This window comes from Carcharodon carcharias, chromosome 17 (assembly GCF_017639515.1).
Source record: "Carcharodon carcharias isolate sCarCar2 chromosome 17, sCarCar2.pri, whole genome shotgun sequence".
Classification (NCBI taxonomy): Eukaryota; Metazoa; Chordata; class Chondrichthyes; order Lamniformes; family Lamnidae; genus Carcharodon; species Carcharodon carcharias.
The window spans coordinates 51,606,219-51,629,083 of record NC_054483.1 but is presented as its reverse complement, the minus strand read 5'-3'; the positions used below and the strand labels follow the sequence as shown (position 1 = coordinate 51,629,083).

Sequence of the window (22,865 nt, the reverse complement as noted above, 5' to 3'; positions counted from 1 at the left end):
TACCCCACTTCACAGGAGCTTTATCAAACAAAATTTAACACTGAGCCACAGGAGTAGGGGAGGTGGTGGCATAGTGGTATTATCAATGGACTGGTAATCCAGAGGCCAAGGGTAATGCACTGGGGACCTGTTTTTGAATCCCATCATGGCAGATGGTGGAATTTGAATTCAATAATAAAGAAGTATCTGGAATTAAAAGTCTGATGATGACGACCATGAAACCATTGCTGATTGTTGTGAAAAACCATCTGGTTCACTAATGTCCTTTAGGGGAGGAAACCTGCCATCCTTACCTGGTTTGACCTACATGTGACTCCAAATCTACACTGACTCTTAAATGCCCTCTGAACAAGGGCAGTTAGGGATGGGCAATAAATGCTGGCCTAGCTAGTGATGCCTACATTCCATGAAAGAATTTTAAAAAGTAGGTTTTAGGGCAGATGACTTGGTCAGAGATTTTAAGGAATGTTTTAAAGGAGGGAAAATGTTAGGGAGGCAGGGAGCTTTAGGGAGGGAATTCCAGCACTTAGGACTTTGAAAGCCAAAGGCACAGTGACCAAGAGCAGAGCAACTAAAATTGAGATAGTGCGAGAAGTCAGAATTGGAAGAGCACAAGTACCTGGGAATTGTTCCTCTTTCAGAGATCCAGTGCAGACATGAAGGGCTGAATGGCCTCCTCTGATGTAGCCATTCTATGATTCTATCTCAGTTAAGGGGCTGGAGGAGTTATAGAGATAGGGTAAGGTGGGGGTGAGGCCGTAGAGGGATTTGAAAACAAGGATGAGAATTTTAAAATCAAGGTGTTATTTACCTGGGAGCCAAGGTACAGGTGAGTACAGGAGGGTTGAGAATTGATACAAGTCAGGATGTGGATGGCAGAGTTTTAGATGACAAGTTTATGAAGGGAATGCATTGGAATAATCAAGTCTGGAGCTAACATTTCAGCTGCAGTGAGTTGAGGTCATGGCAATGTTAGAGGTGTAAATAAGGGGTTTTAGTGACGCTATGCACATATAATTGGACATGCATCTCGGGGTCAAATTTGCTACCAATCTGGTTCAGCCTCAGGCAGCTGCTAGGGAGCGGGATGGAGTCAGTGGCCTGAATTTTACCCTTGGCAGGCGTGTACAATCCCGGGACTGGTCGGGAAACAGGCCTCCGAACGTAATCAGCCCGTGACCGCAATTTCACACTGGCTGGGCAATTAAGACCCATCCAGCATGAAACGTGTCTTCCCAATGGTCGGGAAGGGCCGGGTGGGGGGCCTGTCGGGCATCGGTCCAATGGCGACCGGGCGGGCATTTCAAAAACAGCAGAGGCAGCTCCTTGAAGCTGCTAGTGGAGAATCGTATATTCTGCATTCTGGAGACTGAATCTATGCCCTCAACAGCAGCTGGAGATGCCAGGCGGGAGGGCAGGACAGGTGGGCACAGGGTTTTCAGATGAGTGCCTTGTGGTGCTATTGGAGGAGGTGGCTGCCAGGAGGAACACCCTCGTTCCCAAACATGGAAGGAGGAGGCCACCGCACCTAACAAAAAAAGCTTGGTCCGAGGTGGCAGCTGAGGTCAGCAGCCACAACGTTGTATGGCGCACATGGGTGCAGTGTCACCAAAGTTTAATGACCTGCTGTGCTCAGGAAGGGTGAGTGCCATGTTAGCATGGATCAGCGTAGAGAAGTGTAAAGGGCTGGCCATCCCCTCGTGGAGCTCAGGGGTTTAGAGTCTGAGTGCCAACTGTCAATGATGCCGGAGCTGGCCAAGGGGGTGAGCCCTGGCTGCTTGGACTGAGTGCCTTGCGGCTTATGGGCCACAACTCGGATGTGCCCTGCAAGTTGTTCCTCGGATGGGGTTGGCCAGGCAGCAATGGCCTGGTCTTTGGCATGGAGAGTGGACTAATCAATGCTCCTCTGTCCTTTCAGAAGAAGATGAGCCATAACCACATTGAGAGGTCACAGACAGGCGGAGCTCCCACAAACCTCTTAATATTGACCAGATTTGAACAGGGCGCCTGTTGCTGGACAGCCGCCATGCACCTCGTTCAGCTGGTCGTGGAGAGGCCAGGATGTCAGATGAAGGTAAGTACACAGTGCACAGAGGTGAGTTTCGGATCGTGCAAACATTCTTCTGTAGTCTCATCATTAATGGGAGCCTCAAAACTGGATTCCTCGTTGACGATTGAAAGATGATGGCATCATGATGCAGATCTCCATTGTCTCACCAGGATGCCAGTGACAGTGTGATGACTTAAATTAATGACTTGTCCTCCTTCTCCCTTAGATTCGTCAGCAGGCACTCATTCATAGGACCCCGAAGAGCCACCCCTAACGTCAGAGGACCGCCGGGCTTCACACCGGCTCTCTAAACCTGGCAGCAGTGCAGATACCAGCACCCCGGTGGGCGTTAGATTTTCGGCTAGAACGTCGGTGCACAGTGGTGAGGGCACTTCACACTCGCTTGGTGGAGGCAGAAACAGAGAGTGCTCAGGGTGCCAGCAATTGGAGGACTGCTGGAGATCAGGACGATGCTGAGTCAAAGGCAGATGATGAGGCTCTGGAGCCATCCATTAGGTGCAGATGCTGGATGTCCAGCGGAATATGGGGGAGGATATGGTGGAGATCCATGGTCTGTTGTGGAGCAGTCCATGCAGAGCATAAGCACTGCATTGACCCTCATGACTGAGCGCACTGCCTCCTCCATTGGGAAAGTGGTGATTCTCATGGGGAGGCAGCTCCAGGAACAGAATCAGGTGTTACTGGGGTTGCGCTTGGACCTGCAAGCCCTCACACAAGCAATGGCCTCAGGTGATCACTGCCAGTGTGGGAGATGGATGAGGCACCCAGTATTCCAGCTAGGTGCCTGTCTATCAATGGCGAGCAGGGAGGTCCAGAGCAACCTCACGTTGACACATGAGCTGCTTGTTGTTTCTGTGGGCTCCTCTCAGGACATTCAGGATGATGGCGGCAGCTCCTCCGCCCCTCTGCCAGTTACTATGGCATCTGATGAGGCTGCAATGACTGGGGAGATGCCAGCCAATGGACAACTGCCAAGGTCATCAAGGCCAACAAGACAGCAGAGTGAGCAGGCTGCCTTCTATGCCGGGGCCAGCTATGGTGGGGCACCAAGACGCAGCATTCTTAAACAAAAGTTTATGAGCACAAGAGGGACTAGTCACAGGTGATCTTCTGTTCTGCAATGTTTTGTTTATATGCTTACTGATGGGAAATGAACACCAGAGATGGTAATGTTAATTTGTTTAGAATGTGAAAATTACATAAATTTTGCTTTTGTTGTAATGACTTGAGTATGCTTCACTTTTTGTTTGGTGCAGGCTATGCCAGTGTGTAATGGTGGATGGGAGTGGCTCTAAACTTTATTGTACAGGCACTGAGTGGACTTTGGGTTCAAATGAAAGGGTAATTTCAGACATCTGGAGATGGAGGTGGCAGCCCTGGCATGAAGTGGAAACAGATCTTCAGCAGCCTAGCTGAAGGAGCATTAGATCAACCCATCTTTGCCTCCCTGAAGGATACCTCCATGCCCTCAGCGTTCTCCTCACTGTGCTCCTCTTCTGACTCACTACTGGATTCATCCTCTGAAGCCTGTGGAACTGCCTCAAGATCATCTTCCTCCAATGGGTCCCTCCTTGCCAGTGTCAGATTGTGGAGAGCTCAGAATGCATACGCTATCAGTGACACCTGCTATGAGGGGTATTATAGTGCTCCCCCTGAACAGTCCAGAAAACTGAAGTGCATCTTCAGAAGACCTATAGTCCTCTCTATCACTGCCCTTGTGGAGGCATGACTCCTATTATAACGTTACTCTGCCTCTGTTCTTGGGTGGCAGAAAGGCATCACAAGCCAACTTTTCAACAGATAACCCTTATCACCCAGCAGCCATCCAACCAGTTGGCACTGAATAGCCTTGGCATCTGGGAGAACCTGAGGATATAAGCGTCGTGGGAGCTGCCTCGGTACCTTGCACAGACTTGTAGAATCTGCATCCTCTGATCACACACTATCTGTACGTTCATGGAATGGAAGCCCTCCATGTTAATGAAGGCACCCAGCTGACCCGCTGGTGCCTTGATGGCCACATGTGTGCAGTCGATTGCACCCTGGGTGCAGGGGAACCCAGCAAACACTGCAAAGCCTTTGGCTCACTCAGCCTGGCTGGCCTCATTGTACGGAAATGAATAAATGTCATTACCTGCCTGAACAGAGCTTCTGTCACCAGCTTGACACAACTGTGGACAGCTGATTGGGAGACTCCACACAGATCCCCCACTGAGCTCTGGGAAGAGCTGGCTGTATAGAAGTTGAGGGCCACTGTGACCTTCAGAGCCACTGGCATGGGGTTTCCACCCACACAGTTGATCTCAGGCCCAATCATATGACAAACAGAGGTCACAGTCTCCCTGGAGAGGCGGAGCCTCTTTCAGAATTGCACCTCGGACATATTGAGGTAGCTGCATCGCTGCCTGTAAATCCTGACAGCAGAATAGTGGAGTCTTCTGTAGCCCCTTCCACCTTGGAATACCTGCTGGTACTGAATGCACAGAAACGTCCAACTGAAAATATTGAAACCATTGCCTAAGCACTGACTCCATCCCTTTCCCTGGACACTAAGGCTGAACTAGACCATTCTGTCCACTCTAACACCAGACACTCACTGCTTTCCTTTTGATCAAACCAATAAACTAAATTAGGGAAATTTAAGGACAAAATAAGATACAGCCCCTTAAAGGGACACTGTGAACTGAAAGTCAAATGTTAAAGGAAACTTACAAACATTAAACCAAAATGTGATCAAAGCAGTGTATAAAGCACCCCAGTCCCCGCGGTGCCCACCACACATGGAAGGCCTCTATTGTGCCTGTAGACATTGCTTGCTCCCTTTCCAGGGACACCCAATCGCAAATATAGTGGCAGAAGAGGGACATACAGTCAGGCCGGATGACTCCCTTGATCACCCGCTGCCTGAACCTGTTGATGTCCAGCCTGGCTAGGCCCAGGAGTAGTGAGGAGGTCCTCCTCCCTCCCTGCCCCTCTCCACACTGGGTGTCCGAAGATAAGGAACGTGGGGCTGAAGTGTAAAAAAAGCGAAAACAAAAGGCTTTTTAAGGAACCAAAACGGGGGTGCAGCCTACAACATGAAACGTAAACTTGGTGCATGGACTCCACAAAGCTGCAAAATACAGGCATCTTGGGAGACCATGAACGAAAACAACCTATGGTTGTATGGGATGGCCGCGTGCAACACCCTCCATCCCAGGTCCCCGATGGTGAGTGGGAGGACTCCCAAGTAAAAAGCCCTCCACTGTGGACCTCTGCTACTAGATGGCAACAAGGCAGGCCAAGGTGTGTCCAGGCAGTGGGCGAAGGTAAGGAAGGAGTTGAAGAGTGTGCATCCCGTACAGGAAACCCCAACTAGACCGTTCTCAACCTGAGAGTCCTATTTGACCTTGAGATGAGTTTATGACCATATCCACTGCATTGTCAAAGCCACTTACACCACTGTGACATTGCTTGTCTCTATCCTATCTCAGTTCAGCAGCTGCTGAAGCTGACTTAGTTACCATTGGACTTGATGATTCCAATGATCTCCTGGCTGGCCTTCCACCTTCCACTTTCTACAAACTTGAACTCGTCTAAAACTCTGCTGCCCGTATGTAACGCCAGGTCCCATTCAAACATCATCCCTATGGCTTGGTGATCTATACTGGATTCTGGTGTGGCAACAGCTCAATTTTAAAATTCTCATCTTTGCTTTCAAATTTCTCCACGGTCTCACCCCACCTTAACTCTAACTCCAGCCCGACAGCCCTCAAAGACTTTTGTCCTTCCAATTCTGGCTTCTTGCACATTCCCAATTTTAATCCTTTTATTATTGCCAGTCTAGGCCACAAGCTCTGGAGCTGCCTCCTTAAATTTCTGTAGCTCTCCCCACTTTAATGACACTCATTAAACCTACCTCTTTTACCAAGATTTTGGTCACATTCTAATATCTCCTTATATGACTGTTTCAAATTTTGTTTATTGTTCTTATGAAGCAACTTGAGTTGTTTTACTACTTTAAAGGTGCTGCATAAATGTAAGTTGATGTTGTTTTGTAATGATGGTGGCATTGCAGAATGTTGTAAGTTTGTGTTTTGTACCAATAACACTGAGAAATGTATATGCTGGCACTCAGCCTCATCGAGAATTTGCAATTTATCATGCAACTGTTCTGTGTGTCCGTCTTTAAGATTTCATAATCTAGCCATTGCTTTGTGACCCATGTGAATACTTATGTTTTTTGAAGTGTAGCTTGTTTTTTTTAAGTCTGAAGGGTATTGTCAGTTCACTGGTTATCATGTTTTGCTTGCTTTGAATGTTCCCTCAGTTTTCACCCACACTCTCCCAAAAGTGCTGACTTTCTGCTGGGGCACTGGTTCTATGAATGTCAAGGACCTTCTCCTGCCTAATGCAAAACAACATTTGTTTCTATAAACCAGCAGTTTGTATTAGGGACACTGAGCCCAAATCCTAACTAAATGTTCTTTTCCCTTAAGCCAAACATAGTACATCAGTTGGCATGAACCAGTTCCACTGTTTCTGTGACAGTTTCCATTACTTTTTTGTTGCCTATTCTGTGGAATCTGTAGTCTTTCCTGGTAGTTGTGGGGAGACCTGAGGTCTTGAAACCCACTGTGTTAGAATGGATTATAAGGGAATATTGCTGGGAATCCCAAGACTCTCAGGTTCATTTTTTTAAAGAGCCTGAGAGAGTTTTAAAAAACAGCATTGTATATTCATACATCTTTGTTCTCGCCTGTGAGAGAAGTGATTAAAATGACAAAGAATCCAACAGGTGCCCTTTCTAGCTTCTCAGGTGGATGTAAAAACAATGCCATGGGACTATTTAAAGAGCAGTGTTATCCTGCTAACATTTTTCCTTCAATCAACACCATGAAAACAAGATTACACATTTACCTCATTGTTGCTTGTGTAACCTTGACATGCATGTACTGGCTGCTGCATTTCCCTCCATTACAACAGTGACTACACTTCACAAGTACTTCATTAACTAAAGCACTTTGGGATGTCCTCCAGGTCACAAGAGGTAAGGGTCTTTTTTAAATTATGGCATATTTTACACAGTCGTTTCCATTAGATTGTGCTAACTGGTTATAAAGTACTTATTTCGGAAGCCTGTTTACATATAGACCCTAGTGAAAATTCATTTTATATAACTCAGATAACCGATGGAACAAATACTACTTATGTGTAATATACCTTATGGGTATAGTAAGGGAACTATAATAGAAAAGAAAAAACAGACTAATCTTTTGAAAAAAAAGTGTTATTTCACATTATAATTCTACCATGACGCAATCACAACATTTATTTAATTTTATTGATGTAAAAAATGAAAGGTAATGAGCACAAAGATTGAAGGCTAAGGAAACTGCAACCAAGTGAACCAGCCACTTGGCCAGGAGCTGACAGTCACAGTAAATTGATGTTACGTATGTAACGAAATATAGTTACATGCAGAAAACTTTTGGCAAAAATAGGATTGAACAAAACTTTAGTACATTAATTAAACAGAAACAGAAAATTCTGGAAAAGCTCAGCAGATCAGACAGCATCTGTGGAGTAAGAAACAGAGTTAGAGTGTTAGGTCAATGGTCCTTCAAATTGATGAAAGGGTTTGATGAAAAGTCATTGAACTGAAATGTTAACTCTGTGTCTCTCTTCACAAATGTTGTCTGACTGGCTGAGTACTTCCAGCATTTTTTGTTTTCATTTCAGATTTCCAGCATCCACAGAGGTTTGCTTTTGTTTTAGTACATTACTTTCTAACCGCTCAAAATAATCCAATTCAATCACTGCCAATTCAATCAATCTCTAACACTTCAAAACTTTAGTGTTAAATAACACATAGCTTCAGTTTTATTTTGTAGGCTAACATTTGGGGCGTACAGAAACTGTGCAGTAATAATGATAACTATAGTGAGAGAAAACAGCGTGACCAGAAAGATACATGTAGAGAGAACAGCAAACTGCTCCTAGTTATTTGTATGTGTTTAGGTCCATACAGAAGTAAGTCACCTCCTTTCATGGATTAGTTACTAAGCCCTTCTATTTATTTAAGTTCCCTAAAAACAAATACTTCTTTTGATTCTACTTTGGTTACAACAAAGGTATATAGCCAACACCGGTACAAAAATAATTAAATATTTTATTTTGAATTAAAACGCAACAGTGGTATTTCTTTTTGCCAACAAAAGAAATGTCATTGTTGACAGGTAATCTATATTAAAAGTATTTTAAACCAATCTATAGGCACCACATGGGACCAGTTTGTTACAGCAAGCATTTGTTTTTTTGGACAAGAGGGTTGTGCTTCAAACACAACAATGATTGTTTAAATACACATGGCAGATCATCCCAAGACAGTCAGCCACTTATTTTTTTTTACAGTAAACAGAGTTAAGACAAGTATGTTTTTAATCTACCTAATAATGCACAGGATGTTCTGGCTAATTGCTAGAGTTGGTTTCTCCTGGAGGTTTTAGGCAACTGTAGAATGGTGCCAGAAGCACCACCTGCGTTTTGAATGATGCTTGTGAAGAGCAACCTCATCCTTCTCGCGTTCCTTCTTCACTCGTTGGTAGTGGTCCTCTTCTTTTAGGTACCACACAGGTGGCCAACGGTGCTTCTCAAAATACTCTTGGTTTTCTAGTAATTAAAACGGTAAGAGTTATAAATCTGAACGGTTTCGCTACAAACGTAAGATTCCTATATTCTAGAATATGCAAATCAATTTAAAGGATTAAAAAAAACAAGTTTTTAGTCAAGCTAATGAGAATGCAAATCACAAGAACAACTTTAATTAGTGTACATCTTCACAACTTTTGCACACAAGAATTACTGGAAGCTATGGCATTGCTGTTAGTCTACATAATCTAGGTTGAACAACACTTTTGTAAAAATCCTAGGAAGAGATAAACTTAGAAGCACAGAATAGTTATGGCATAGAAGGAGGCCACTTGGCCCATTGTGTTTTCTGCAAGAGCAGCTCACCTAGTCCCACCCCTCTGCCCTTTCCCCGTGGCCCTGCATATTTTTCCTCTTTAGGTGTTTGTCTATTTCCCCTTTGAAAGCCACAATTGAATCTGACACCACACTCTCAGGCAATGCATTTCAGGTCTTAACCATTCGCAGTGTTAAAAAACTTTGATGAAAATTGAACACATTTAGGTTGTTTCTTTTCTACTAACTATAGGCTACTGTTAATTCAGTCAATTGTTGCTCAAAAACTTGAATCTAGTGGTACAAATTAAGCGATTTTAATGAATTAGCACAAGAGGCAATTCAAATGAAGCAATTCTGAATGCCAAGCAGTAGACCATATCTGCTGTTGGTCTTCTAGTGAAGGAGGCTTCTGCAGTTGAATTTACAGAAAACAATTAAATCCTGTTGAACAATGCAACAAGTCTATAGTGTACATTAGACTGTTGATATAACATACATAGACCAGCAAAATAGAGATCATCTCCAAGGTAACCATTCAAAGATGCATAAAATGATCTTTTGCAGGTGCCTTAGGCACCTTCAGCTTCCATGTAATTAAAACTCAGTCAAATAAATATGAACCCTATATAGAAAGATACAGCTGTCAGCTTAAGCAAGAGAATCTTTCCTATTTACTGTTTAGCAGTAAGAGCATGGGTAAAAGATAATGTAAAAGGTCACTTGTGTTATTGTACTGCCTGGTCTGAAGGTCGTTAAAACAAATGCTACATGATGGTAATACTTGTCCACTAAATTTTACAGCGGAGTTGTTTATGACTTTGTGCGGGAATGTTGAAACATTTATCAGCTGATTGCTATTAGTCATGCTGGGCATTACTTCACACTAAAGATACTGTTACCCTTTTTAACAAGTTCTCCCCTCATTTTGTGAACCATCGTTCAGAAAGCAGCTTTAAACCATTTGCCAGAGTTATTCTTGAGCCAGTGCTGCAAGATGCAAGTGAAAGGCCCAGAATAACCAACTCACTACAGCACATGTGTATGTGCAACAGTAGCTGAGGGAACTGGCTCCAGAGGGAGCAAAAGGGGCAGGTAGCTAGGTATCATGGAGAAACGTCTAATGGAGGCATGCGGGAGTGAATAGCTGTAGGGTATTCTGGGGTAGCGTGCCACTCCATGACCAACCACTGTGCTGTAAGTGAGCTGACAGGTGAATGTAATTCTTGAAGAGCCGATGCACATGTTTTCCCAATGAATGTTTCATGCGCATCAAGATACTGGGGGAAGTGAAACACTTATGCAATTTCAGTCATTCCATATTAGTGCCGAACACACCTTGGTAAGGTTTAGCACATGCTAGATGTGGATCCCTGTGAGTTTAGTCCAACATTGTGCTGTCCCAACCTCAGATATGCTGCAATAAGTTTAAATCATTGTCCAGGCTGATCATCTTGGCCCTCAATGAGAATTGTGTGCTGTAACCTTTGCCATTTGGTTATTTGTTTTATATTGTCTAAACAATTTCATACAAGACCAGAGAGATTTTTTATTCTATCAGCCTGGCTTGGATTCAAATACAGGCCTCAGAGGTTGGAGAAGGAATTACTAATTCATTGCATTACCATGTCTCTGAAATTTAATTAATGATACAAGTAAACCAGAGTAAATATTTTGTTTCTTACCAGGAGATATTGCCTTTATCTCTTTCCTGAACTTGCAGCAAACGCTGTTGTAGCTTGTACAAATGTGATGCAAACACCAAGCTGCCAGTTGATGTGCATTATGAAACTACAAGTATAGGGGATGAAGAAAAAAAAGTCTTTTTAAGATGAGCTGCAATGTGTAATATATAAGATATCTATATTAAGTTCCTTATTATGCTTATGTCAGAAATGTGAACGGCCTGCAATTGTTAAACATGAATTACAGGAGCTTTCAAGTAAATGATTGTCATCCCTCAGTTGCTGCATTTTTGGAACAAGAATGGTGAACGCCAACAGTAAGGCCACAATCTCTCTTTGAACCAGAGAGAAATTTTAAATTAAAATTAAATTAAATTAACACAATGACAACTGAGTTAACAGAACAATAGGGAAAAAAAGTGAAAGAGGTGGCAGCAGAGATAGTAGATGCATTGGTGGTCATCTTTCAAAATTCTAGACTTTGGAATGATTCCTGCAGATTGGAAGGTGGCAAATGTAACCTCACTACTAAAGAAAGGAGGGAGAGAGAAAATGGGTAACTATAGAGCTGTAAGCCCAACATCAGTAGTAGTGAAAATGCTAAAATCTATAATAAAGGATGTGGTAACAGGACACATAGAAAATAATGGTAGAATCAACATGGATTTATGAAACAGAAATCATGTTTAACAAACCCGTTATAGTTTTTTGAGGATGTAACTAGCATAATAGATAAGGGGGAACTGGTGGTTGTGGTATGTTTAAATTTTCAGAAAGCTTTTGATAAGGTCCCACACAAGAGGTTGTGTGGCATCTTTTACATCAACTAGAGGGGGCAAAGGGGGCCTCGGTTTAACATATCACCTGAAACATGGCACCTCTGACAGTGCAGTACTCCCTCAGTATTGCACTGCTCGCTTGATTCTGCATAGTAATACATCCATTGCCAATAAATCCCACGGAGTGTTAATTTGCCATCTAATGGTTTAAAAAAACAGTCCAAGAAAGGAGTGTTTAAGTTAGACTTGTATCATAAGAAGTTAGTAAACAAAATTAGAGCACTTGGGATTGGGGGTAATATACTGGCATAGATTGAGAATTAGTTAATGGATATAAAACAGAGAGCAGGAATAAACAGGTCATTTTCAGGTTGGCAGGTTGTGACTAATGGGGTACCGCAAGGATCAGTGCTTGGGCCCCAGCAATTCATAATCTATAACAATGATTTGGATGTAAGAATTAAATAATTTGGATGTGGGGATTAAATGATTTGGATGTGGGGATTAAATGTAATATTTCCAAATTTGCAAATGACATAAAACTAGGTGGAAGTGAGAATTGTGAGAAGGATGGAAGATGCTTCCAGGGGATTTGGAGAGGCTATGCGAGTGGCAAAAATTCTACACATGGAATACGATGTGGAGAAATGTGAGGTTGTCCACTTTGTTAGGAAAAACAGAAATACAGTATTTCTTAAATGGCAAGAGGCTAGTAAGTGTTGAACTTCAAAGGGACTTGGGTGTCCTTGTTCATGAGTTACTGAAAGCTAACATACAGGTACAGCAAGTAATTAAGAAGGCAAATGGTATGTTGGCCTTTATTACAAGATGATTTGAGTATAGGTATTTGATTAAAGATATCTTAATGCAATTATATAGAGCCTTGGTGAGACCACACCTAGAGTATTGTGCACAGTCTAGTCTCCCAAGCGCTCTATACTTGACACAGAGGGAGTGCAACAAAAATTCACTAAATTAATTCTTGGGATGGAGGGATTGCCCTATGAGGAAAGATTAAATAGACTGGGCCTTTATTCTCTGGAGTTTAGAAGAATGAGAGGTGATCTCATTAAAGTGTACAAAATTCTTACAGGGCTTGACAGGGTAGATGCAGGAAGGATGCTACCTTGGCTGGGGGTCTAGAACCAGGGGACACAGTATCAGAATAAGGAGAAGGCCATTTAGGAGTGAGATGAGGAGGAATTTCTTCACTCAGAGGGTGGTGAATATTTGGAATTCTCTGCCCCATAGGGCTGCGGAGGCTCAGTCATTGAGTATGTTCAAGACTGAGATCGATAAAGAGTTCTACACATTAAAAACATCAAGGGATACGGGGATAGTGCAGGAAAATGGTGTTGAGGCAGAAGAACAGCCTGATCTCACTGAATGGTGGAGTGGACTCAAAGGGCTGAATGGCCACCCTACTCCTATTTCTTACGTATGTTATGTTCTTATGAAAAAGCCTTAATTCACTCAGCTAATTCTACCATGGTGGGGGAAATTGATATAGCCCTGTAAACTCCTATCAGTCACCTCATCTGAAGTGTGGCACTGCAGGGCTTCCACCTGGCAGCTGACCCCAAATCCCAAGGATAGGAACACTGGCATAAAACGGGTAGGCACTGTACTTCTTGGGCATCTCCCTAATTGGGATCAGGCAAAAAAGTGGGCCGGGGCGGAACTGTAAAGGTCCGGCAGTACTTTGCTGCTCTGTCAGATGTTTGCAAAGCTATGGCTTTCTTTTAAGAGCTTTAAAAGCTTGGGTGTTCTGTTTTCACTTTATTTATGGCAATCAATCATTGCCATTGGAAAATCAAATTGCAAACCTCATGTGTGGCATTGTCCGACACACTAAACTGGTGCAGGATTGGAGGAACTGATGGAACTTCTACTGGATGTCTTAATTCCTGCCAGTTCTGTTCCTTCTAACAACATCGGACCAGCAAAGCAGGGATGGGTAGAGTGATGAGCCTGCCTTTCCACCCCCACCCCCCCATCCATTGACCTAGCTCCGATGTTCTGCAGGGGTTCCCCAGGCAAGAGATTGCAGATCCCTCAAGAACATCAAGGGAGCTGACACTAAAGGAATATGCAATTATTAAAAGGAAAGGACTTGTAGTTACATATTTTTTTCAGGACTTTACGACATCCCAAAACAAGTTACAGTCAATGAGGTACTTTTAAGGTGTAGTCACTATTGTAGTGTAGGAAACATGGCAACCAATTTGTGCACAGCAAGTTCCCACAAACAATAATGAGATAATGACCAGATTTTCTATTTAGTGATGTTGTTTGAGGGATAAACATTAGCCATGAGATTGTGGAGAACTTTCTCATTTTCCCAACTAGTGCTGTGGCATCTTTTACATCAACTAGAGAGGGCAAAGGGGGCCTTGGATTAACATATCACCTGAAACATGGCACCTCCAACAGTGCAGTACCCCCCCCAGTATTGCACTGCTCGCTTGATTCTGTATAGTATTACATCCATTGCCAATAAATCCCAAGGAGTGTTAATTTACCACCAATGGTATTAAGAAACAGTCCAAGGAAGGAGTGTTAAAGTTAGAAAACAAAAACAGAATTACCTGGAAAAACTCAGCAGGTCTGGCAGCATCGGCGGAGAAGAAAAGAGTTGACGTTTCGAGTCCTCATGAGCCTTCGACAGAACTAGCGAATCCCAGGAAGGGGTGAAATATAAGCTGGTTTAAGGTGGTGGGGGGGTGGGGTTGGGTGGAGGGAGAGAAGTGGAGGGGGGTGGTGTGGTTGTAGGCAAAAGCAGTGATAGAATAGCAGCCTCATGCGTTTCCTGAAGATCGATAAATACAAATCCTTCGCCCAGCTTACTTCGAGACTGACGATATCTCTGACATTGGAACTTTTACAGATCTTCGGAGACCAGTAGTCAGAGAATTGTCTCACAGAGACCACCCGTAGAGATGTCACAAGACCCAAGACGAAGGACGGAGAGGCTGCACAAGATGGGTATTGTATATCTCCAGGGTGGGATATCGTCAGTCTCGAAGTAAGCTGGGCGAAGGATTTGTATTTATCGATCTTCAGGAAACGCATGAGGCTGTTATTCTATCACTGCTTTTGACTACAACCACACCACCCCCCTCCACTTCTCTCCCCCCACCCAACCCCACCCCCCCCACCACTTTAAACCAGCTTATATTTCACCCCTTCCTGGGATTCACCTAGTTCTGTCGAAGGGTCATGAGGACTCGAAACGTCAACTCTTTTCTTCTCCGCCAATGCTGCCAGACCTGCTGAGTTTTTCCAGGTAATTCTGTTTTTATTTTGGATTTCCAGCATCCGCAGTTTTTTTGTTTTTTGTTTTTATCTCTGTGTTAAAGTTAGACTTGTATCAAAATAATTTTTTCCTGGGTTATATACCAATTCATGAGGCAGTTATGCTAATTGTCAGTCTAAAGTTTAATGTCTATTATCATTAAGGAAATGACCTACTTGGGCAAGTTCCAGGTATGTTAACACCTCCCCATCAATATCATCACCTTCTTTTACTGCTTTCAACAACTCCTGCACAGCATATTGTTCTGTAAAGGAGCAATGAATACAATTATATAACAGGAAAATGGAAAACAAACCAAAATTACTCAAATTGTGATTAAGTATAATATATCTGAATTATTTTCACCAAAATAATCTGGAATGCTCCCATCTGGCACATGATACTAAATAAGTAATTTGGTTATGAAATGTTCCCAAATTTTCAGTGCTAACATTGAGGATGTAAGACCTAAAAGAAGCTAGCCTTATTTGCTCTACCCCCCCAAAGCATTCAACTTTCCAAATCATTGAGATATGATTATGGCCATGAGACTTAAGTCATGTCTGGTGGAAAGGTGTGATCTCACAATATTTCATTTTAGGAAGTTACATGATGGGTGGAATTTTCTCTTTGGATGATTGTGTAAAAATGGGTAATATTGGATTATTTTCATTGACTTCATAATTCAATGTCAAAATGATTCCCACTAAGTTTCAATAGTTTGGGGGTGAGGGGGGCAGGGAGGTCTGGGCCAGGAAGGCTCATGTATGTTCTTAACGGACAGTACTCCACCAGTGGTGGGCAGGGGACACACCATGCAGCTAGACCGAAGCAAACCCTGGGTTTGCTTGTGGCAACCGTGGGGAAGAGGTTCCCAGGGCACTCAATGTCTCATCATGGGACCCGGTATCAGGAAAGGGTAGCCCACCGAAAGCTACCCCATGCTCTTTCTTCCAAACTTCCTCTCCAACACACCGAGCCATGAACCCCTCCCTGTAAGCACCCCCACCCCACCTCACTCACCTGTGGCCTGGGTTATTCAGCGATCCTCAGCCTCTCCCCGGGTGCTTTATTGGCAGCAGCCACGACTTCTGGTGGCACTGCCACCAATGCAGAGCTGTCAACCTCTGATTGGCTGGCAGCTCTCGAGAGGGCTAGACTTTCGCCCCAGGTCCTAAATCCCACGAAAGGCCAGATGCTGATCAGTTAAGTGCCTGAGGGGGCTTAATTCTGAAGGCGATGCAGGACTCCTGTCCCAACTAGCGAGCGAGACCCCCATCGCCAAGATTAAATTCCACACAAGGTGTTCTATTCACCAGAGAACCACTCTCATACTTTACAGATGGAATAAGCTGATCCTAGATTCCTATTGTGATGCATTAATAATTGGTCTCAAACAGAGCAATATAATTTATTTAAATTTTAATTTTTTTTGCGATATTTTACGAAATACAAGGTGCTACTTAATTTCTATTTGGAAGTCTAGTGGTAAAATATTTCTCTTTCTAGTCAGGATTATTTCTTGCCTGATGTGTTACATGGCCTCATGTCTTTTCTTTAGCACTGACCTGTCAGAGCCACAAAACGTGGAAGGCACAGCCTGTTTGCCAGTACAATCAGCTCAATCGGGTCAAGTTTTGAACTGAATGAGAATTGGCTGGTGTACAGATACTCCAGAACCGTTTGCATACAAGCCTTGCTTGTGGTGGGGAAGTAAACCTGTAAGTAAAAACAAAATATAACCAAACCTTGTTCTCAAGTGCTGTATAATATATTAATAAAAAATGTTAAGTATTAATATAAAATTGCATACATGCAACTCAGTGACTATAAAGTGAATTAAAATCGTTTAAATCTAAATTTGGATGTTCATGAGAAGAGACTATCATAAATCTATTCATCATGAAACATTTAAGACTCCTGCTTTATTACATGCACCAAATTGGTTTCATTTGATACAATAAAAAAGTAATTACTGATGTTTGCAAACAAAAAGGGAAGTTGGGAACTGCCATTGGGGATCATAGAGCTTGCACGCAGACAGAAGGAACAATCCCATGCATATGATTGTGATAATGGAGAACTGCACAAATCAGCAAAATTTTGCAGTGAGTTTCTTCATGACACGCAGAATACCCTGGAGAGTGATAGTACAGGAAACTTCTGTGGTAATAACCGGAAAAGATCCTAAGGACGTTAGTGGCTGTGGTTGCAGCAGCTACCACTGCTTCGATGACTGTTTTAAAAACATAGAAATATTTACTGCACAGGAGGCAGCTATTCTTGCCCAACATGTTTGTGCTGCAATCGAATATCACCTTCCAACACTTGATCCATAGCCCAATGGGTTTTGGAACCTCAAATGCATATCCAAGCATTTTTAAAAAAAAATGTGATGAGGGTTTCTGCCTCTGCCACCCTTACACCCTCTAAGTGAATCACTCAACTCCCCTCTAATCCTTCTATCAAGTACTTTAAATACACATCCCTTGGTTATAGACCTTTCCACTAAGGGAAATAGGTGCTTCCTATCCACTGTATGTAGGCCCCTCATAACTTCAAGGTTCAAGAAGGCAGATCACCAGCATCTTCTCAAGTGCAATTAGGGGTGGGCTATGAATGCTATCCTAGCCAGTGACGCCCACATCCTATGAGCGGGTAAAAAAAAAATGTCGTCATCAGCCAACCATTCCACAAATAATCATCTTCTGTGCCATCAAGTGCATTGGTTATCCCATTTCTTGAATAATTTGATGACAATCTCTGTTCTGATTTCATCCCAGGCCTCTACAACCTATTCATGTTGGATTGCTAATGTTGGAGCCCGTATGCTGCCTCCCATTGGAGAACATCATCTATCCTTCAATCATTCTGCTTTTTCACATGCTACCCTTGAAGGGCTTCTTTAAAGAGACATGCAATGGTTGAACAAGACTGATTAGACCACTGGGAATCACTACAATATCACTGTTTTGCAATCTAATTTCAGCAACATCATTGACAAGGTCTGATCAGAATATGTCCCAGGTGAGGTTTTTATAATTTACGTAATCCACCTGGTCAGAAGCACTCAAACTCTCCTCAGTCATATTTTCAAGCTACCTTCATCCATCCATCCTTTATCATGAACATGAATGACTGCTCATTTTGGGAATATCACCATTGGCTTAAACTTTGCCCAGTCTGACAAACATAACAGCACAACTGTGCATCTACTCTTTTCATGGCCAGTTGAATTCACTAACACTGTTTCTCTTCAACTTTGCTCACCGTTTGACTGGCTGGCATGTCAAAATTCATAGGAGTCTCATCTATGTTCCCAATACAGGCCAACCTGTATCCATTCTTTTCTCAATGTTTGATTATAAACTGCTGAAATGCGATAAGCCTGTCATCAAGTTCTGCTGGGAGATGCTGTGAAATCTTGGTCTTGTGTCGCAGTACAAAATTGTTTCTCTTCAGAAACCTGGTACACCATCCAGAGCTGGCTATGAAATCTACAGTGACCAATTTTCTTACATGTTTCAGGGTGAAGTTTCAAATAGTTCCTTGAGAAACTGAGAGTTCGTTCTGGTGATTTGCCAGATTTGACATATTTTGCAACTTCATTTTCCGACTGCGGCCACATGCTAGGCTTTCCTCTGTTTGAGCATTTAATCTTAGACATCTGCCTAAGTTATGTAAAGAGCTTCCTCCAGTCTCTAAAATTCTTCTCTGGCACCTTGAGTTCACTAGCTGCTGCACAATTACTAATCATTGAGATTGCAGAAGAGACAAATTTTGAACTGGGCTGTGTATCTGCCATTCATTCATGATGCCATGTTGCCATAAAGGAGGGTGGGATTGGCAGGAACACAGTGTGCACCAGCAAGGTGGTAGCTACGACATCACGTGCATAGACATGAGAAGCTGAGTTGCCGCCTTCAATGGTATGCTGTTCTATGACTATTGAGTAGGTTTGCACCAGGGTGAGTTTGACTACAGCAGCAAGTGGGTGGTAAGTACAAAGAGTTTGAATTTTTTGGCTAAAAGTCAGGGGTTGACTTATACACAAGATATATGAAAAAACAAATGACTTTTTGGCCAAAAGTAAGTGGGGGGTGCGGTGGGCTGGTGTCAGCTTTTACACAAGATCGACCATTACTTGCATATATATGATAATTGAAATTTGATTGAAATTTTTGAGGTGGCGACAAGTGGGGTTGATGAAGGCAGCACAGTGGTCTGCATGGATTTTAGCAAAGCCTTTGACAAGGGAAGGGTCATGAGGACTCGAAACGTCAACTCTTTTCTTCTCCGCCGATGCTGCCAGACCTGCTGAGTTTTTCCAGGTAATTCTGTTTTTGTCCCACATGGAAGGCTGCTTGAAAAAGTAAAAGCCCTAGAGGTCCAAGGGAGAATGGCAAGTTGGATTCAAAATTAGCTAGTGGCAGGAAGCAATGGGTAACGGTTGACAGGTCTTTTGCAACTTCAAACCTGTTACAGTGGTTTCCACAGGGCTCAGTTCTTTACTTTTTGTAGTTTATATTAATGATTTAGATTCAAATGTTGGGGGAATGATAAAGAAATTGCAGATGATATAAAAATTGGCCATGTGGTTGACAGTGATAAGGAAAGCTTTAGACTGCAGGGAGATATAGATACTCTGGTTAGTTAGTTAGAAAAGTGGAAAATGGAATTCAATCAAGTGTGAGGTAATGTATTTTGGGAGGTGTAATAAGGCAAGGGAAAGCACAATGAGAGGATAATTAGTAGTATGGAGACATAGAGAGACCTTTGACTGTATATACACAGATCCTTAAAGGTAACATGACAGGTCAGTAAGCTGGTTAAGGAAGCATATGGCATGTTCTCCTATAAGAGCAATAGAGCTTATGCTAGAACTGCATACAACACTAGTTAGGCTACAGCTTGAGTACTGTGTAGTTTTGGTCACCATGTTACAGACTTATACTAGATTATGTGAGTATACTAGACAGGATGCATTTTAGATTTACAAGGATGTTGTCAGGACTAGAATACCTTAGTTATGAGGAAAGATTGGATAGGCTGGTGTTGTTTTTCTTGGAACAGGGGAGGCTGAGGGGTGTGTAGAAAATTATGAAGTGCCTAGATAGAGTAAATAAGGACAACCTATTTACCTTAGCAGAAGGGTAAAAATCCAGTGGGCATAGATTTCAAGTAATTGGCAGAAAGATTAGAGGGGAGATGAGGAAACAATTTTTCTTCCAGAATGTGGTACGTATGAGGAACTCACTTCCAAAAGGGAGAAGCAGAAACTTACTATATTTAAAAAGTACTTGGATCTCTACTTGAACAGCCATGACCTGCAGGAAGGTGTGATTAGGCTGGGTGACTCTTTGTCAGCCAGCATGGTCATGAAGGACAAAATGGCCTCCTTCTATTTTGCAAGTTTTCATGATTCTAACCATCTTTCCTTGTGCTAGGTATGATTCAAACCAGTGGAGGGTTTTCCCTCGATTCTCATTGACTTCAATTTTGCTAGGGCTTCTAGATGTTGCATTCAATCAAATCCTGCCTTGATGTCAAGGGCAATCACTCTGACTTCATCTCTGGAATTCAGCTCTTTTGTTCACATTTAGACCAAGGCTCTAATGAGGTCAGGAGCCAAGCGGCCCTGACGGAATGCAAACTGAGCAATGAGCAGATTAATGTTGTATAAGTGCTGCTTGAAAGCATTGTTTTCAACACTTTCCATTGTTTTACTGGAGATTGAGAGTAGACTGATAGACGGTAATTGGTTAGAATGGATTTATCCTGCTTTTTGGTGAATTTTTCCGTTTTATCAGATAGGTGCCACTGTTGTAGCTGTACTAGAACAACTTCACTACGGGGGCAGCTAGCTGAGATGTTGTCACAGCCCATACCTTTGCTGACCACAGTGTGTTCAGCCATTCCTTGATATCTATGGATAATTACATGTTAGCGGGCTTGGCTGATGACGTGTGAGAGTGTATTATGGTATAGGAACCTTTGGGAATGCATATTTTTGTGAGGCAACTGTGAATGAGGCAAGGAGATGGCTGGTGGTGGGGGGGGTGGGGGTGGTTTTTATTTTCTCAAATTAAAGCCTTCAGTTCTAATTGTTGAGTTCTTTGTCTAGTTGCAAGTGGATAGCTCTCCTGTTCCACCCCCTCTCCTTCTGGTGCCCCATCCATCTGATTGGAGGGCCCTCCCAAATCTTTTTCATCATAGTTGTCTTCTTCACCTTCAGGAAGAATCCTTTCTGCCATGCAATATTATTTAGGATGCATAAATCCACTATGACTCTAGCTGGGCTGTACTGCAGGATTACACTAGTTTTATGAGATTTCAGAATGCCCATAGTCAGCACTACAGAAATTAGGTCGTGAGCTCCCTCCCCCATCCCCACCCCCTTTCTGTTTCCCCCTTCCTTTTTTTTTCCAATAAATTATAAAGATTTTCCTTTTCCCACCTATTTCCATTATATAAAAAAAAACCCCACTAGAGCTATACCTTGAGTGCCCTACCATCCATTCTTAATTAGCACATTCGTTTAGATAATATCACCAACTTTAACTTTAACACCTATGTGTTCTATTGTACTATTGTCGTTGTTATCTTTTGATGATTTGCTTCTATCACTGCTTGTTTGTCCCTACAACCACACCACCCCCCCCCCCACCTCCCTGTCTCTCTATCTCTCCGCCCCCCACACACACACCTTAAACCAGCTTATATTTCAACTCTTTCTTGGACTCGAACTCAAGTTCTGTCGAAGGGTCATGAGGACTCGAAACATCAACTCTTTTCTTCTCCGCCGATGCTGCCAGACCTGCTGAGTTTTTCCAGGTAATTCTGTTTTTGTTTTGGATTTCCAGCATCCGCAGTTTTTTTGTTTTTACCTACTGAAATTCATGCAGTCTCATGAGCATCAGTGTATTCATTGGAGTCTTACTAGCAAAATAAGTCTTGACTGTACGGTAAACCCTGATCACCAACGAACTACCTTAATACACAGCTCTAAATTATGGATGATATGGTAAATTGGATTATGAAAGAAGCCTCCTGACAGTTTCATATGAAGTGGGTATTAATATGCGAGACAAGATGATTGGAATCACACGCTACCTGGACACCTGCTGAATAAAAGCCTTACCTGTTAATGAAACGGAAGGCGTTGTTGTACGAGGCTTTCAATGCTACATACGTTCTGTTAATTGCTCCTTGCACCTGAGGGAACCCTGCCATTCTGCTGAAATAGGCATTTCACTATATTGTTCCCCAAGTACCATGTACAAGGTGATAAACAGTGAGGCCCACTTAAATAGCATAGTGACCTTCTTTATATAAGAGTATGCCGGTGGCTAATGTGACAAAAATCACCTGGAGCTGCCTGGAAGGATTCAATAGCAGCAAAAAAAAAAATCAAGACCATGGTCACTTTCCCTACTATAGACAATGTTGTTTTCCTGGTAGAAGTGGGCTGCAGGTATACAGCCAGCAGCTGATAAGAGCTCTGGGGGAAGTGAAGCCTTCTGAATGACAGGAATCTAAAAGGCCTTCTAGGTCTATAAACCCTGAGGAGAGGGTACTGACGGTGTAGGAAACAAAATTCTTCTGCGATGCAACATTCTAGGAGCCTCCAATCCATCAACTTCCATATCCTCCTCTTCAAACTCAGGAATGGAGGGATTCCCATCTAGAAATCCATTCCCCCAGCTCAGGAAGTTACTCAAGTACTCATTATAACTGGTCAGGAGAAGTCTTCAGAGGAATTCTAGAGCAAGAATCAACCAAAAGAAATCACTGAGTAGATAGTTTTTGCAGGCTCCAGTCAGAAAATCCAAAATGGCCATCTCCCTGTGATATGCACCATAGGGGTTGTGTTGCTCATACTGTGGTGGGGTCCTCAGAGGTCAGGTTAGTGGTGGTAATTAGAAAAAACTGCATCGAGACCAAGGATAGGACCACCTCTCTTCATTTACATGTCATGAGGGGGTCAGGGGGAGAGCAGGGAGGAACAGAATCAGAGGATGGTACACCAGACTACCAGGTTTTAATGAGAATTTTAATGCAAGTTTTTTGGGATACTACTGCAGCAGTAA

General features: G+C 42.9%; 1 protein-coding gene across 1 annotated transcript in view; it reads right to left on the bottom strand.

Moving 5' to 3' along the window:
* Nucleotides 1-7,328: 7,328 nt before the first annotated feature.
* The window catches only part of rhobtb1 (Rho related BTB domain containing 1), a 238,931-nt gene continuing 223,394 nt past the window's right edge, over nt 7,329-22,865 (bottom strand). The window contains exons 7-10 of the mRNA XM_041210442.1: nt 16,344-16,494; nt 14,952-15,040; nt 10,702-10,807; nt 7,329-8,722 (exon numbers count right to left, since the gene is read on the bottom strand). Coding sequence (XP_041066376.1) covers nt 8,556-8,722; nt 10,702-10,807; nt 14,952-15,040; nt 16,344-16,494 — 513 coding nt within the window. The 3' untranslated portion in view covers nt 7,329-8,555. The remainder of the gene's footprint in view (nt 8,723-10,701; nt 10,808-14,951; nt 15,041-16,343; nt 16,495-22,865) is intronic.